Source organism: Anser brachyrhynchus (genome assembly GCF_964034855.1).
Source record: "Anser brachyrhynchus genome assembly, chromosome: 3".
Lineage (NCBI taxonomy): Eukaryota > Metazoa > Chordata > Aves > Anseriformes > Anatidae > Anser > Anser brachyrhynchus.
Genome location: NC_137696.1, coordinates 106,424,998 through 106,443,071, shown reverse-complemented (window position 1 = coordinate 106,443,071; position 18,074 = coordinate 106,424,998). Strand labels below are relative to the sequence as shown.

The following is an 18,074-nucleotide window of genomic DNA, read 5'->3' as shown; positions in this document are numbered from 1 at the left end:
TAGGTACCTTTTTTGTTGCCCTTTACATCCACTGACAGATTCAACTCTAGGTTGACCTTGGCTTTCCTGACCCCACCCCTGCAGGCATGGTTGGCTAGTAGCTCTGTATTTCTCCTGGTTCATCTGCCTCTGCTTCCACATCTTGTAAACTCTCTTCTTATGTCTCTGTTCAGACAGAATCTCCTTGATCATTCAAGAAGACCTCTTGCTACCTCCTGCTTGATTTTCCACTTGTTGGCATGCATCGTTCTTGAGTTTGAAGAAACTGATCCTTGAATATCAACCAGTTCTTTGGGACTGCTCTTCTCTCCAAGCATATCTTACATGGGATTCTTCCAAGTAGATCTTTGAAGAAGTTGAAGTCTGCTGTCCTAAAATCCACGGCTATGGTCCTGGTTTTGTCCTGTCCCCTACTCTGAGGATCTTGAACTCCATCATTTCATAGACCCTGTAGCTAAGGCTGCCTCTGACTTTCACATCCCTTTCCTTATTTGTAAGGATCAGATCCAGAAAAGCAACCTTTCACTTTTGTCTTCTGGATCACCTGTGTCAGAAAATTGTTGTAGAAAACTCCTAGATTTTTGTACCCTGATGCATCATCCTTCCAGCAGCTATCAGGGTGGTTAAATTTCCCCATGAGGATCAGGGTCTGCAAATGTGAGTCTTCCTGTTGTTTGAAGAAGGCCTCATCTAATTTTTCCTTATCAGGTCTGTAGCACATACTCCCTAAAACAGAACCTATGTTGCTCTTTCCACTAATCTTTACCCATAAGTTCTCCACTGATTCCTGACCTATCCTAATGCAGACCTCTCACAGAAAGTGCAACATCCCCCACACTCCCTCATCACTTTCCCAGCCTGTCCTTCCTAAACAGCCTGTATCCATCCATTGTATCACTCCAGCTGTGTGAGCTATCCCAACATGCTTCAATCACCTCATGAGATCATAGTCTTATAACTGTACACTGACTTTTTATTCCTTCAGTTTGTTCCCCAGTAACGCATATCTGGGTTACAGTTCACATAATCATAACAGTGGAACTTGGACGAAGCACTAATTCTTCAGTATGTATACCTCAGATGTCGCTTTTTAGAAAGTTTAATTTTCAAACATTTTCCTTTGCTTAGTTTAGGACCAGTATGGAAGTAAAGAATAGCTGCAATTACATCTTTGAATCTAAGAAAGGGGATGATGTCATTTAAAAGTTTGTCAATATAAATTATAGCTAATATGTAATGGCTGACACTCTGCAGTGGCTTAAATCACTTGACTGATTAATGCCACAATTTTGAATTAACCAAACAATTTTAAATGCAGTTATAGTGGAGATATTGTAAAGTAAGACATATTATTTCTATAAAATACTGCCAGGAATACTTGGGAAATCACTTGCCAATTTTTGTCAGTCGCTTGCCAATGAACTCTTTCTTCCGTATCTTAAAACTTTAAAGGGAAGAAATGAAATCAGAAATCTGTGTCACACAGCAGAAACTGTTGTAACTGACTCCAGAGATCTAGCAAACCAAGCTTTAGCATCAGCATACAAGGATAGGTCAAAGATGGAGGCAACAAGCTCTAGTCACTCTGGTCTACAGGATTTTGCTAGCCTTACATCCTAGACATTCATCAGCAGACTGGGTTGCTGTACCTGCACCTGTATGTTTGAGTTGTCAGAAGGCCAATGAGGCCTTTAGAAAAGCACATTTGGCTTGGTCTGGGACAATGATTACTTGGCACAGTAGCACTGTCTGTAAGCACTCTCTGTTTCCTCCCTTGAAATATAAAATTTAACTAATATTTGGAGCTGTCTTGGATTCATGCCAGTGCAGTGTCCTCATACCTAATCTCTTTTATGCTGTGAACTAATCTCTTTATGCTAATCTGAAGACAGGTTTTGTCTCTGGATTTAGAGCGGTAAAGAAATATGACCACGGTTGAAAGGGTAAAGAAATAAACTGTAAATAAAGATAAGAAACACCTACAAAGAAAGTGTTTTTTCTCTTTTTCTGGTATTTTAAAAGATGAAACTATGAATGACAAGCACCATTCCTTTTTAGTTTTATCCCAGAAAGAAATAAGTCCACAGACCAATAAAAAAGGCTCAAAGAGTGGTCCTGAACAACAGCTAGAAAACCAACTGCATATACATCATATTATTGAAGTATTTTGTTTGTTTGCTTGTTTGTTTGTGAGACAATATTTTTTGCTGGGGAATTATCATCCTGTGTTTTCTTTGTGCAATTAACAACAACGGACAGCTCAATCTCACATCACGACCAGGGTATTCACTGAAACAGGAAACCAGAAATGTGCCTTCAGTGAGATTCAGAATTCGCATATAGTTGTGTGGCGTACAGCACTGAATATGCAAGTTTTGAGCACTTTAAAGTTTCTGTGTTTCTTTTGGGCACTTTGGCAAGGAAAATATTCATCTACCTGAGTTTCTATTGTAGGTTTTCATGGAGTTTTAGAGAGATCTAGTCCCTCCTTCCCCAGAACAGTAGTACCTGTATCACAGGTATATCACCTGTATAACAGTAGTACCCAGCATCAGTGTGCAACTACACTCAAGCTCCCAACCTAGAGTTTAAGGCCCAATACAGCTTCCAGATGTGCTGAAATGATGAAAAAGAAGGAAGTGCATAATTTATGCTATCCCTAAAAGGTTTGACTGTTTGGGAATGTAATAGGTGGAAATTAGCTGATTCAGATGCTGAATTTAGATACTAATTAGAACTGAGACAGATTAGATATCCCTTCATAAAAACACTCAGGAATAGTGGTTTATTTACAACAAGAATGGAAAATGAAAGCTTACTTCTGTGTCTGTGTTGTTTATTCAGTACCTTCATTTATTTTACAGAATCTGGCTGTACCTAAGACTGTGTGCATAGATTTTTTAAGTATGTTAACAGCTTTTCCATAGATCTTAATTTTACGATTTTTACAGCATTGTAAAAAAAAAAAAAGAACAGAGAAAATCTTAATGGGCAGTAGGCTTAAAAGCATTACCAATGCATGTTCTTCCATCTTCTGCCAGCTTGTAAGGATCAGTACAGAGACATATATAGCTGCCTTTAGTGTTAATGCATTTAGCAGATGGAGAGCATGGTGGATTAATTTCATTTTCACATTCATTGATGTCTGCAAAATAAATACACAATGATCAATAATCATTATAAATTAGATAGGGATTACTACCTTCTTATACACTCTCACTGAAAGGATCTGGAAGTGAAAGTTATCACACACTTCTGGTGTGTTACACATTGATACTGCCAAAGGTCCTCACTGTTAGTTTAAAGCACAAAGTTGTTTTTACTTCATTTTCATGCTACTTCTTCTTTTTTTTTTTTTCTTTCATTTTTTTTTTCTTTTTAGCTGGAAATGATGAAAAATAAAGATTTTATTTTGGTAATCTGCAAGAAGCTATAAATGTAAACAAGCTGAATTTTCAGAAATACAAACCATATACTTGAGAACAATTCTTGAATGTGTTTGTGTCCTAAGACTTCGAGTTCTTCTATAAACCTTCTTCATATTGTGCTTTATAGCAATAATGAAAGTAATAACACTGACATGGTTCCATACACTTCTAGGAATAATTTTGACGAGTCAAGCATTCAGGTTAGCTTTGGATACAAAATTTATAACGGTAATCTGTGATATTACTGCAAAAATGGTTGTTCCTAGAAGCTATGTAAATTCTGTGAAATGGCAGTATCTTGGCAGAATGATGAGCAGATGCACAATTACCCATTTGAAGATGCATATAAACATATTTTCCCTGAGGCCACTCAGGACCTTTCACAGTCTTATTATGCAATGAAATGGGAATCAGTGTAGAGTGAAGGAAAGAAAATACTCAATGAGGAAAAGAATACATTTTTTTCCTAATTTCTCTTTCTCTCTTCTTTCTGTGCAATTTTTGTTTACACTCTTCATTTGGTTACTTAAAGATAGATGTCCAACACTGTTTTAGATGGTTTCCCATCAGTGCTGTATAATTGTCAGCCTATTCAATGTCTCAGACCCCTTGTCTTGGGAAGGACTGCAAGCCCATACGTGGGCAATAGCCTTCAGTAACTTCTCTTTCTGGTTATACTGCTTCCCTTCATTCCCTACAGCAATGTTTGATCTGCTACTTCAGTGTAAGTAACTCTTTTTTCATCAGTAGTAGAAACTGATCCTGTAAAAACAACTTACTGGCTTAGCTTAGCATTGTCTCTCAGACTACTTAGGGAAAGCTGTCATTGGAAATGGGATCAAACCCGATCCTTTCTTAAATTTTAATACAAAGCAGCAGCTGTGTCCAAATCTGTCAACTGAGACACTCAAAATAATCTTAAATTTATGAATCCTTAAGAAATATCTCCCATAATGCCTCTGTGAAGCAGGAAACTGGTCTGTTGTTTGGGAGTTATTAATTTTCCTTAATGAGTGTTACACACTTCAAGACCACATTTTCGGTTAACTTCCACTGGTTTCATCTTTGGGAAGGAAAAATCTGAACACGCTTTATCTGCACTGTAATTCAAAGGTGCTATTTCCGCTTGCATAGGCCCATAGTCATGTTATCTGTTAACTAACTCATTTTACGACCACCAAATAGTGTATGTCAGATCTCACCAGCCTACACTACTGCTCAAAGACAGTGGTACTTTATTGAAGCAAAGTAAACACAGTTATGTATCCAGTGTAAGATAACACTTAATATAAAGGTAGCACAGTCTAGCACTAAATGACTTCCTGAATCAATAGAAATGATTTCTGTCAAAGCCAAAGTTAGTAAGCAGGAATTAACAGCTCTCAAATTCCTATGCTTTTGCCAGCAGGCCACTCTGTCTTTTCCAGAGCAGCATGTAATTTTGAAACCATCTGCAGAAATGCTAAGCTCTATCCTCCTCATTATATTGCTTGACTTATTCCTAATTTGCTGAACATTTAAAAGAATGGGAACACATTGCACAGACATACATGGAACAAAGTGCTTTCTACTGTAAAACTCAAGTAGCATCTGCATAAGTGGGTTTTGATGGTTTTCTTTTAATAAAGGCATTGCTTATTTAATATATGCAGCAGCTTGTTTTCCTATAGCAGATATACAGTCTTTTGTTTACATTGCTGAACATATTAAAAGAAACTAGGACAAGGAATGATTCATTCATATAACTTATTTATTCAGTTTGCTGCCAGAACATTAATCTATTGAAAAGATTTTATTATAATTCATTTAACAGCTTTATTTCTTTATATGGTATTTATGTGGGTGGAATTCAGTGGATAAATAGGATTTGAATAAAGGGAAGAGCTGCAAATTTCATTTGACTTTTTATATACCAGGTATACAATTAGAATGAATAGCTTTCTATTCTGCTGTCACAGAAATACTGATAAGCAGACTTTATTGCAGATCAGCTGCAGCACTTGCATTCAAATTAATTTACCACCATCCATAATATATTCCTAAATACAACCTTTTCAGGTTTCATTTTCTCTCATGCTCTCATAACTCTGAACAGAGTATGCATATAGAGATACGTATATATACATACATATCATTAAAAACACTCATTTGAAATATGAACAGAGAAAGACTTCATACTTCATAGTTGTGAAGAGTGAAAGTCTTGTAATGAAACATTTACCACATTCTCTTTCTCCCTATCCTCTTCCTTTCAACAGCAAAAACAAGGCAAAAAGAAGAGAGAAGATAAAAATTAATTAAAATAACAGGAAATCGTTCCTCTGAAATTGTTCATGGAATGAACTGTTTTTAATGATTTCTTACTTGTTCTACTTTTCTACCTGCAGAAATAACTCACTTCTGGCAAATCTTTTCATGGATTGGAGTGAAGAGAGAGAGAGTTTGGAACAGAATGATAAATAATTTGTTTAATTTCACTTGTATTCATTATTTTTCTCTTTGCCAATTTTGCTTAACTTATTAGGATAATACACCAACTACTGGTGCAGAGTTCACTTTCCATCTAGAGAATCCATTGAAGCAATTGCAGGAAAATGACAAAGTCTGGTTTGCTATTATATTGAATGTAGCAGGGAGCAATGTATAATTCTGACTTGCCTTTTTTTTTTTTTTTTCTTTTCCCTACTGGTTGTTAAATGACTCTTTTTTTTTTTTTTTTTTTTTTTTAATTAGGTAATTTCAAATGACATTTCCCTATCATCAACCTGATTGCTGAATCAGGATGGGAAGATATTAAGATAGCAATGCTGGATCAAGGAAGTTTCATGTTATTGTGTCATCCTACCTATACATACAGAATGCTGACTATCTTTTAATCTTGTGAACTACATAAGATTAATTCATACATACATCCAGGGAACACAAAGTAAAAAAGACTTTTAAACCATACATTTTGGGACAACATAGAAAGGAATTTACTTCTAATAAACTGTGATAGACTTTAGCTTTCAAAAATTTCAGAAACAAATATATATGTAGAGATATACCTATACAAACAGGAGCCTGAAAATTCCATCCTTTACTTGTGCAAGTTAATTGCTCTTCTCCTTGTAACTGAAATCCATGGTGACAAGAATAAGTCACTGTAGATTTTCCCAATTCTGAACAGTATACAAAATCACCATTTTCCACCTGTTTTGGTGTTCCACATGTTTCCTCTACAAATAAAAAATAAATTAAAAAAATTTAAAAAATCACATAAAAAAAATGCCAGCTTAGCATCAAAAATTGACATTATTCTCCATTATTGCTACAAATTAACTTAAGTTTAATTACTCACATGCTTGAGGATGATCAAGAATTTAAATTTTCATTTCTGGACAAGAATTTATATGGAATAACTCATGATTGATTTATAATTCTCATAAAATTAACATTACCTTCTAACAGTGTGCTCTACAGAGATCTTAGTTAATTTTTATCTGTCCAAGAACTCCTGCCTCAATTACCATAATGTCTGGGTATCTCACAAAACCATTCATGTTATCAAGGTGAAGCTTCAAACAGTAACCTGATATAGAGGGGAAATTTGAGAGAGACAAAGACCAAGATCCTATTTCAAAGTGATAGAAATGCTAAAAGTTTGTGAAAGACCAAGAATTCAAGACCTGCGGTAACCATGGTCAGTGCTCTAACTGCTGATTACTCATTCTCCCATCAGGAAAAAGAAAAAGAAAAAGAAAAAGAAAAAGAAAAAGAAAAAGAAAAAGAAAAAGAAAAAGAAAAAGAAAAAGAAAAAGAAAAAGAAAAAGAAAAAGAAAAAGAAAAAGAAAAAGAAAAAGAAAAAGAAAAAGAAAAAGAAAAAGAAAAAGAAAAAGAAAAAGAAAAAGAAAAAGAAAGAAAAGAAAGAAAAGAAAAGAAAAGAAAAGAAAAGAAAAGAAAAGAAAAGAAAAGAAAAGAAAAGAAAAGAAAAGAAAAGAAAAGAAAAGAAAAGAAAAGAAAAGAAAAGAAAAGAAAAGAAAAGAAAAGAAAAGAAAAGAAAAGAAAAGAAAAGAAAAGAAAAGAAAAGAAAAGAAAAGAAAAGAAAAGAAAAGAAAAGAAAAGAAAAAAGAAAAGAAAAGAAAAGAAAAGAAAAGAAAAGAAAAGAAAAGAAAAGAAAAGAAAAGAAAAGAAAAGAAAAGAAAAGAAAAGAAAAGAAAAGAAAAGAAAAGAAAAGAAAAGAAAAGAAAAGAAAAGAAAAGAAAAGAAAAGAAAAGAAAAGAAAAGAAAAGAAAAGAAAAGAAAAGAAAAGAAAAGAAAAGAAAAGAAAAGAAAAGAAAAGAAAAAGTTAATTACCAGATTACCAGATTACCTTCCTGATAGATTTCTTGCCAAGCTTCTAAATTCATCCCCTCTATATAGCCACAATGTTTAAAATCCTGTGGAAACCTTCCAAGTTGAAAGGCATCTGCTGGCACTTCAGAAATCCCTGTGTTGTCACAAATCACGCGGGACAAAGAGTGTTTTTTGAGTTCATGTTTTTGAGCCTCAGTGAAAATATTATCATTTTCCCACCAGAATCTGGAAAGGTTGATAGAATTATTTTGAAAAGATTAAATTCAAAGAGCTGATTATTCTTGCTTTCACAGTATCCTACGTAAGAGACCAGAGAATAAGAATTACAGCAAAATGTAGGTGGATACAACAATAATAAGTTTAAACTCCATAATCTGTTGTTTTGCATACCCAAAATACAAGTCATGGCAAGACTAGTGTGAGTCCACAGTACTGTTGACCTCAGATGTCTTGTAAAAGTCAGATGGGTAAAATTATTAATTATTCACGTATGCAGAATAATTCTTTAATAATGATACAAGACCACGAAAGTTACAATATTGAGAGAAAAATTCTTGAAGGTAAATTATTTGAATTGGATACTTAATCTTATGCAAACCAGCATTCACTGTGCATTCATAAATTGTTCTAAATATATATTACAGCGAATCACAGGAGCAGCCATAATAGATACCCATACCATAACATTTGAACTTTTCTTGCTATTACAGAATTGTTGCTATGAAAACGGGTATCACTGAATGCACTGAATGCTTCTTTGTATATCTCCATTCAGTTCTCCATTTGCTAAAAAGATGTAGGTATGTAGATTAGCTATAGCAGAATATTTACAAACAGCAAATGTCATTTTGATCATACAAAATGGAGAGATTAAATGCTTCTTCCATTTTGTCAGATCAGAAGCATGCTGGCAGAAAAGAAAAAAACAGTGCTAGTATTGCAGCACCATATTAATGTATAGGTATACATAATATATATTATGTATAATATATAATAAATATTACAAATTATATATTAAATAATAATATCATTTATTATATATTATATGTTATATACCATGTACTACATACTATATTATAGTATATATTTTAGCATATATACTATATAATAATAAATATAAATAAATAATATATTATGTATAATATGTACATGCACACATACAAATGTATATAAATATAAAAAAGCTTAGTGAGAAAGGGAAAGGAAAGAAAAAAGATAAACAGGATATTATCATTTTTATAACAAATGGGGCAACTCTATGAAAGATCACAGAGAGTGTATTTGGCTTAATTTTATACATTGAGACATCATGAATTGCACTTTTTTTTTTTAAATAATTTATTAGCACATCTCTGTTTACATATTAAACACTATCAAGCAATGTTAAATTGCTAAGATAGTCCCCTGTGGTAGTCAGGTCAGTTGTTATTTTCCCCACCACTAGGCAAGCAGGATCTGAGCTAACATCACCTTGGACTATTACCAGTAGAGTATGGATGAAACAGTTGAACTCAGGATAGAATCAATTGAACTCAGGATTGAACCAATCGAACTCGAACCAATTGAACTCAGGTTTGGGTATCTGTAATACTGGGGGATCAACACTAGGGTTTCTAGTAAGGGCTGTCTGTGGTGTTCATGTTTACACCCCTCTAATTGGAAGGGAACAGCAGTGGACCCTGTACAAAATCTGCGTATGTGTGGTATGTTAGGTTGAATATGAGCCCTTTGAAATGTTTCCATGCAAATGAGAAATCTGATAATCCTGTTTGTGTTCTGGGGAATATAGGGGCTGGTGGTGTGCCCCATGGGGTTTTTCAGGACAAATTGCACCCTGTTGACAACAGTTTTCTCAGAAGTGCAAAGTCACTCAGAGTCATAAAACTTGGTTAAGTAAGCTAAGTGCATGTGAAATTTTGCAGAGCAAGCTTTAGGTACAGGAAAATAGTTGCTTATGGTAAGATAGTTTGGGGAGAAGCCTATCCCACTCTGCCTGTGTTGGAGGAGGAGGGAATCTACACAATCAGGGATGGGGTGAATGTCCCGTCCCATACTTCAGGAGCACTGTGATAAGAATCACAGAAGAGAGAGGGGCGCTGGAGAGAGAGAGAGAGAGAAAAAAAAAAAAAAAAGGCACCTTGCTTCTACTCTCACCTACACAGTGACCCCAGACTTCTCAGAACATCCTGAAATGTCACTGACTCTTACCAGAATCTTTCCCATATCCAAAGCTGTCAAAGGCTTTGCTTCACTCAGTTCCCCTGTACCTTCTAATTTCTTCTTTCATGTACATTAAAACTTATTCTACTTTCGTCACAAAATTCAGTTTCGTCTACGCTGCTGAGAAGGCTTGAGCAGATCATTATTTTTTAATCTACCCAGCAGCTAGGGGATTGCTCTAACAAAAGTTGCTCCAAAAGATATGTATCAGATCACCAACATTTTACAGGTGAATTTTACAGGGTTAAAATAAAAAAGAAGAAAAAATAAAATAACATAAAATTAAATAGAGGCACAATCCTCTGCACAATCCCTATGCAAATAATGACAAAGTCAGCTACAGGCCTTTCATCCAGTCATTACAAATTCTGAGATCAGAGAGGGATTCAGAGCAGGAAGGAACAGAAAAATAAAGTAACATCCGATGGAATGGAAACAATTGGTTCCAGGTGACCAGGTGATTTGACCAGATAGGGCCTGGGTTTAATACATTGGAAAAAGAAATCCCTTTGTTTTGGCATACTACTGACTGAAGATTTTAAGGCTATGAGGATGAAGTCAGTCAAAAATTCTGTTTATCCTTGATTTATGAACTTAAACCAGTACGTTCAAAAAGATGTACATGGATTAGTGTATCTAGTATGCATGTAGTGTTGCTAATGCAGACACAGGTAGTATCTGATACAGCATGTGACAAGTCACTGCAATGAATTTTAGATTTTTCCATTCTTACTCTTACTGTGAGACAATGATAACTTTATACCCTCCTAACTTTCATAAATAGTTCCATATCATAGTCTCAATAACTGAATATCATTTCACATCTAGGTTAGCTGTCATAAAAAAATTATGACAGAAACTTGGGGAATTCATTTAGCATTAGAAATATTCTTTTCACAATTTGGAGTTAACATGTTAAATTATCTTAGGTTTAATTAATGTTAATAGTATCATAAGACACTGAAAAATAGAAGCAAGGCTAGAAGGACCCCAATAGATATCCTTCCCCAGATAGGGTCAGGGATACCTATACAATTCAGAAGACTTACAACCATTTTTTCTTAACACTGTTGAGTGGAATGTTTGCTGTATGTACAGTTTGTGTTAATAAGATACCACCTTTATGATTAACGTTGTTTTTTCCTGTGAGCTAATTACTTAACATTTTTTAAAGTTCAGATTTAAATTCTGCCTCGGATGCTTATTTACATAATGGCTTCTTTCCACAACAGTGACTTATGAGAGGAGTGTAAAGGTGAGAGAAAGGACCAGATAGATGTACTTAAAACACAACTGCTAGCGTGGTGTGAGTCGTTTAAAATTAGTCCTCTCAGAAGATTCAAAATTACTGCCACAAGTATATATCACAGAAATGAAGAAAGAAAGGTTGGTTTTGTAATTGCTTCAGGAACAGAAATATGATAAAGCAACACCTCACACCCTTTTGTGGCCTGAGACTGCATTTCTGCTGCCTTCCTGGTGTGGACTGTTGTACTGGTGGCACTTGTGCAGGATTAGGTGAAGGAAGATCCTCTCCTCTGTCTGATAAGGCTGTTCTGGGAGTACTTTGCATTCCTGAATCCCACAAGACCAACCTGGTGTTTTTATTAACCTTTCTACGAAGCCTGTATTACAGCTCTCCAAATCTCTCTTCTGAATTTGCTGTTTGCTGTGGAAAATGTTGAGGTACTTCCAGTTAAGGACCCTGAGCCTAGTGCAGCCCTCAGGGACTGGATAGCTAAGACTGTACAGTGCTACATCCATCCACACAGAATTTAATCGCCTCGGCACAATTAACTGCTGTTGGCACCTTGCATTTCCACCAGAAGTACAAAGTTGATCATTTCAGTACCATAGAAACAATCTCTAAGTCTGGATTTGAAACTGTATACAGACTAAAGAAGGAAAAGCAAAAGCTCACCCAACAAATCCTAGAGGAACTAGGATAAAAATTAGGAATTGGCAGTGAATAATTTGTTTAAAGCACGTATAAGCATCATGTTGTCTTACATTCTGGGAAGTAGCCTTACATATCTGTAAGATGACCATTGGTTCTGATTAGTATACAAATGATTCCACAGCATGAATCAACTTACCGGTCACCATCCCTTAGTGCTTTCATTTGCTTTCCAATTATACATGCAAACAGGGGACCAGTTCTAGCACCTGGAAGAAAGTCTTCTACTAAACCACCAAGCCAAACATCAATATTGCTAGGATTATGGTACAATTCCATGATTTTTTCAGTGACTTTCTGATTGGTTATTATTGTATTCAGGTCAGTTTGAGTTTCCAGTTTTGGTAAGCCACAGAATTCACGCCAGTCATTATAACCTATAAATATGATTTTAAAAGGAAGATTAGACTTGACTATAAACATGATATTTTAAATTAATAAGTTTAAAAGCACTGGATTCTGACAACCTTAATCTCAATTGTGGACAGTTATGTCTAAAAATAGACCTATTATTATTGATTAAGTTGATTGGAGAAATTATGGCAGGATCTGAAACAACAAGATATGCAAATGTTACATCATTTCCATGAAGGAAAATAAGGTTCTTCACTATTTATTAAGCAATGAAAACATGATAACAAAGGGTTATTTCTGAGCTGATCTAAACAGAAGCATGCACTATGTGTTGACATTTTCAGACCAGATTGGGATGAAGAAAGATCAAGAAGTAACCTGAACTAAGTTAGTGACTAAAATACATTACTAGGGATAGTATCCTAAGACATATGTACAATTCCCTGGGGAGAAAAAAATAAATAAAATTACACATACACACACATACACACACACACACACATATATATATATAATTCTTTTGCGTCAATAGAATTAACTTCCCCCACCTCCCAACAATACTCGTATTTTGGTCCTGGAGACCAAAACTCCATTTCTACTCTAGTGTAGCTGAGAGCTTTAAACTCCAGGCTGGAGTCAGACTTCATTTCTACTGTCCAGGGTCACATTCCTAGCTACAGGGTCACACAGCTTTAACAGGAGAAATGGAGAGAGTTGTCATCCAGAAATATAACATCTTCAGACAATCAGTCAGTCCTACTTCTGTGGGTAGAACATCAGGCTTGGAGCATAGAAGGACAGCCAGATTTGTTCCTTATTCATGCAGACAAGTGGTCTGATCAGGCAGGGAGTCAGGATTGAAAACCTACCGTAGATTTAACAGCCAATGTAATTAAATTAACTAAACTCCAGCACAGTCTTCTCTAAACTTGTACATCCATGGCCTGATAGGCTCATAGTCCTTGAGAGTTTATTTCTACCCTGGGTGCACAGAGCAAGAAATCTAATGCAAAAAGTGGGCATAAAAATGTAATGTTTCTCAAAGTGACGTGTACATCTAACTAAGCTACCTATACCACTCCTGGGGACATCTCAACACCTTTTACTCTCAGTCCAGCCAACGAGGTTGTGTCTAAATAGACCTCTCCCACAGGCAGGGTGCAGCCTGCAGACATCAAGTAGCTGCTGCAGACAAAAAGTCCCTCTCCTCTGGAGCTGGATTCAGCAAGAACTGGTATCAGTTACCTGCACCAGGCATACCCACATCCACTCACCAATACTGGTCTTCCACATTCCAGAACTGAGAGGTTATTCTAATTTCAAATGCTGGGCAATATTTTGGTTTCATCAAAGTCAAAAATATTAGCAATATTAGCAGAAGAAACGTGTATTACTTTTCTGATAAAAACTTATTATTAAACAACTTATATACCAAATACAAGCAATGATAGTTCAGCTACTGATTGGAAGTAAATTTAAGCAAAATCAGTAGACCTGGGAGTCCGTGATCACGGCCACGCTGTAAATTTAATGATGCTAAATCAAGTGAACCATTATTGGACAACACAAACAGTTTTTCTGTTAACTCTTCATTCATCAGTTGATTTTGCACCTGTAGTTTTGCTGAATGTGCAAGAAGACCCCTTAGCAAAGGATCCAAGCCTCCTTTAAACATAAAAATAATATAATGTTAGAGCATGTATATAAACCATTATAATGTTCTTAACAAATGTAAATGTATGTATGCTTCTATATATTTTTTAAACATTGGTCACGTAGCCTTTTATATTCAAACAAATGCAAAAAATCGCTTCAGGTTGACATAACAGTGGTAATCTTACGAAACGGCTCCACCTATTTCTTCAGGTATAAGAAAATTTTAAACCTGATAATACATGTATCCAAAAAAAAAAAAAGTATATAAGATATCATCAATTTATTGTCAATCTACCAGACTGATTTAATCTGGAGAGTAATTTCTATTTGATTTAGTGGACTATTTACCTAAAATAATTGTTCCAGTATTCATTCTCTGGAACCTGTTCAACAGCCTGAATCAGTGATGTAATTAAATAAATGTTCCTATTCTTAACTTAAGACCAGTAACCTTAAAAAAGTTATAATATTCTGGGGGAAACAAACAAAACAACCCCATTCCCCCTGCCCCCACCCTCCACACACACACATAAAACAACAGTTTAAATAAAAACATACCTTCTTTAATGAGCCTCCAGGGACTAAAGAAAGCTTCATGCAAATGAAGATTTGGGAGTTCTGGATCATCTAAATACTGTGAATTCAATCGCCTTACTATTGGTTGGATTGTTGCATGACCAAAACGAAAAGCAGCTGTTGAAAATATGTTAGAAACTGTAGGATTTATTGTGGGATCATAACCTGTATAAAGGCCAATATACTGATTAAAAGCATCTGGACCAATGATTTTGGGAATGTAATCTCTGAAAGTAATAATCTGAAAGAAAAGAGAAAGAAACATATCATTAATGTTTTGATAGTTGAAAAGTAATGGTTTATATGTATAGAATACCTTTTTCATCACTCATCTATTCCCAAGCATTTGGCATGATGAACATGTGAGTTGGTGAATAATAATGTACTTCTTGTAGTCAGGAGACAAATGACTGAAGAGAAGCAGTGGCAGGGTTCAGTACATTAGTGAGGTTCCTTTAACCTCCTACCAAAAAAGCTAGACCAAACCCTCCTCAGCAGAGAGTACCAGTATTGCTCACTTCTAGTCCAAAGGGGGTAAATCCAGCTCTTAGGAGCTCTGCTAATATTTAAAACTTGGATTGTGATAGCATAAATTCTAATGCCCTTAAAAATAGAAAGGAAAGCATGAATTACTATAAAAACATCCATGAATGGTTGTTGATAGGAAGAGACTCTATTCTCAGACATATATATGTGACACAAATCCTCTTTATTGAATACTTTAAATACCCAAACTTTAAAATACTGATGCCAAGAATCCCTTGATAGACATTTTATACTAAACTCAAGCCAATTTATAGACTCCTAAAAAACACACTTCAAAAATGAAAATGGTGATAAACACTTTCTGACAAATGTTTTTGCAATATGATAGTATTCCAGTCACATGAAAAAAAAAATCATATAGGTAATACTGAGAAAAAAAAAAAAGTGGGAAAAGGTCTAATGTACCAAATAAAATGAAAGTGTATTATAGGCTAAAGATTACACTGCACTCAGTAAAGCATAACAGGATGAATATGAAGCATAGTGAATTCAACAAAACACATTATAGATTCAATATATTATGCAGTAAAATATACTTTGTGTAAACGTACTTTGAGCTTGGTATAGTGAATACTGAATAGCTAGCTGTCACAAAATGACCGTATGAGAAACTTGTATCTTTATTTTAAGCATGACACAGAGAAACAAGCCCTTGCTGAATTCACACACTTTTCTCATAAGGCAGAGCTCACAACATCTTTGTTTTCAGGTATATTAAGTCAGGTCATGCAGCAAACACAATATTTGAAAGAATAAGTTAGAATTCCCTTTACAGGTCCTTTAATACAGCTTAAAATTAAAATCAAATAATTGTTGGAAATTAATACTCACATCGTCATTGGAGAAGTTAAACTTTTCCTACATTCACAAAGGTTTTGCAAAGCAACAATTCCTTCTAATTTTAGATTTAGTTAGTTTTTATGGGCAAGATAATGACACATTGTTTCATTACTACAGAGGGCAGAAATACAGGTTTTCCAAGCCTCATTCATCTTGACTTGGGGTTAAGTGTGACTTGAAAGTATGAATGAGGCACCTGTACCCATAAATTCAAAAGAATGGGTAGAAAAGGATATTTTTTGCCATCATCTTAACAGACATGCAGAGACCTTAAATAGGTCTAGATCAGCCCTGGACACAAACATCCTGATATGACTCTCATTTTTTGGCTCATTGTAAATGAAATCTGAAGCAAAGCAGCCCATAAAGGCCAGATTGCCCAAACAAAAGGGCAATTCAGATTTTTCATTTGCTCCAGAGGCAAGATCTGAATTTTATGTTTCCTTGGCAGGGAAAGAGAGATTGTTGTTTCTACACAAGAAAACTAAAAGGCTAAAGGTAAAAAAGAGTCATACGCCTGCCTTGAGCTAAGAGAGACGTATATTTGATGGAAACTTACGATGGCTAAAAAAAAGCTCCATCAAGCAGAGGTGATTTTAGACGATATAGACTAAGGTGATAAAGCAGAAAAATGATACTGACAGAAAGAATCTGGAATCTGACAGAGAACCATATCCAAAGTAGCATGTAGCATCCTTCATGTAGACTCTGAACATACTTTACCTAAATTTGTCTGCATGAAAACAAGGAGAGGCTCACTACAAGTTCTAACTGACACATAAACAAGTTTTAAAGAAGGTGTAAACAGCTCAGAAACAGCAAAATTATTTTTCTTAAAATTATTTTGCATGCACTCCCTGCTATGAAAGAATTATTTGAAAGGTTTTTTTTCTCTTTCATATTTGGCATAAATAAGCATAATACATAATTTCAATACAGTTTTTCTTCCACAATTAAGACTCTTCTGTGGAAAAGAAGGAACATTCTTGTCTAAAAATATGTCAATAAAATCAGAACCAGAAAGAGGTAGTTCTATAACAAGAAAGTACAAGCAACTGCAATGAACCATGCTGCCATTTATTACTTATTTTGAGTCTATTTATGAAGAATAAGTTAACTTTGGGTGTGGTCTCAGCTCTTTGTGACATTTATGACATTAGTGGATTAGTGATAATCCAAGTTCCTCTTAAGAGACATTTAGCACCTCATAGAATCAGCTCAGAATTCCATAGAAACCTCATAAAGAAGTTAACTTTAATCAGAAATGTCAATATTTCTACTGTCTCAAAGCAGTCATTGTTTCAAAGGTACAATTTAGTAAAAAATGATGAAAAATGAGCACTATCTTTTAAATCGAAGCCATGTGCTCTGTATTTAAATGACTTTAATAGCCTGTATGACCAGATAGTAACAGAGGTATTAACAGTATTTAAATGTTATTAATTTAGTCATGTCAGAGAAAATAAAATTCTGATTTCCTAGCAATACAATCAAACATCTGGTAATTATCCAGAGAGAATCTAAATAATAAAACTGTCAGAAGAGGCCTTGTACAGATTAATCATAGCATGAATCGTATTCACTGTGTATAGAAAGTAACTGAATCTTGACATGCAAACACAAATGCTACTCAAAGTCAAACAGGCTTCGTGGGAAAGGCAGCATCCTTCAGAAGGCAGAACTACAACAGGGAGCTGAAACTTCCTTATGTACTCAGCAAGCATCCTGACTGGATTTGCCTCCAGGATGGGCCACCTCCAGCTAAATTCTTCCATACATTAGTTAATTGAAAATATCTTACAAAATTTCATATTATTTTTGAGATTTTGTTGTTGTTGTTGTTGATGTTAAAAGCTATCTCAAATTAGGTGCAAAAAATATAGAAATTCATAATACTTCCTCGTTAGGTTCAGCAGACTTTCCTTTCTTAACCCACTCCAACATTTTCCAGAAAGCTGTGAATTTGTCATAAAGGATGGAAAAGGAAGATCAAAAGAAGATTGCAGAAGAAAATATATGAATGACTGTAAGAATAAGTAAGGTTAAAAGGGCAACTAATCTTTGCCATTGGCCAGAGGTAACTGCAAAGAATAATAGTATCTCATTGAGGCAGTGAAATGCCAATTAAATGAAGCTCATGTGCTTTGGAAATATTTCAGAAA

At 34.9% G+C, this 18,074-nt stretch overlaps 1 protein-coding gene across 1 annotated transcript in view; it reads right to left on the bottom strand.

Annotated features, from left to right (window-relative positions):
* Positions 1-2,792: 2,792 nt before the first annotated feature.
* Positions 2,793-18,074, bottom strand: part of TPO (thyroid peroxidase) — a gene marked incomplete at its 5' end in the record, with an annotated part of 52,974 nt that continues 37,692 nt past the window's right edge. Inside the window, 6 exons of the mRNA XM_080588602.1 lie at positions 2,793-3,145; positions 6,476-6,646; positions 7,780-7,988; positions 12,080-12,317; positions 13,789-13,959; positions 14,509-14,767. Of these exons, the coding sequence (XP_080444728.1) occupies positions 2,985-3,145; positions 6,476-6,646; positions 7,780-7,988; positions 12,080-12,317; positions 13,789-13,959; positions 14,509-14,767 (1,209 nt within the window). The 3' untranslated portion in view covers positions 2,793-2,984. The remainder of the gene's footprint in view (positions 3,146-6,475; positions 6,647-7,779; positions 7,989-12,079; positions 12,318-13,788; positions 13,960-14,508; positions 14,768-18,074) is intronic.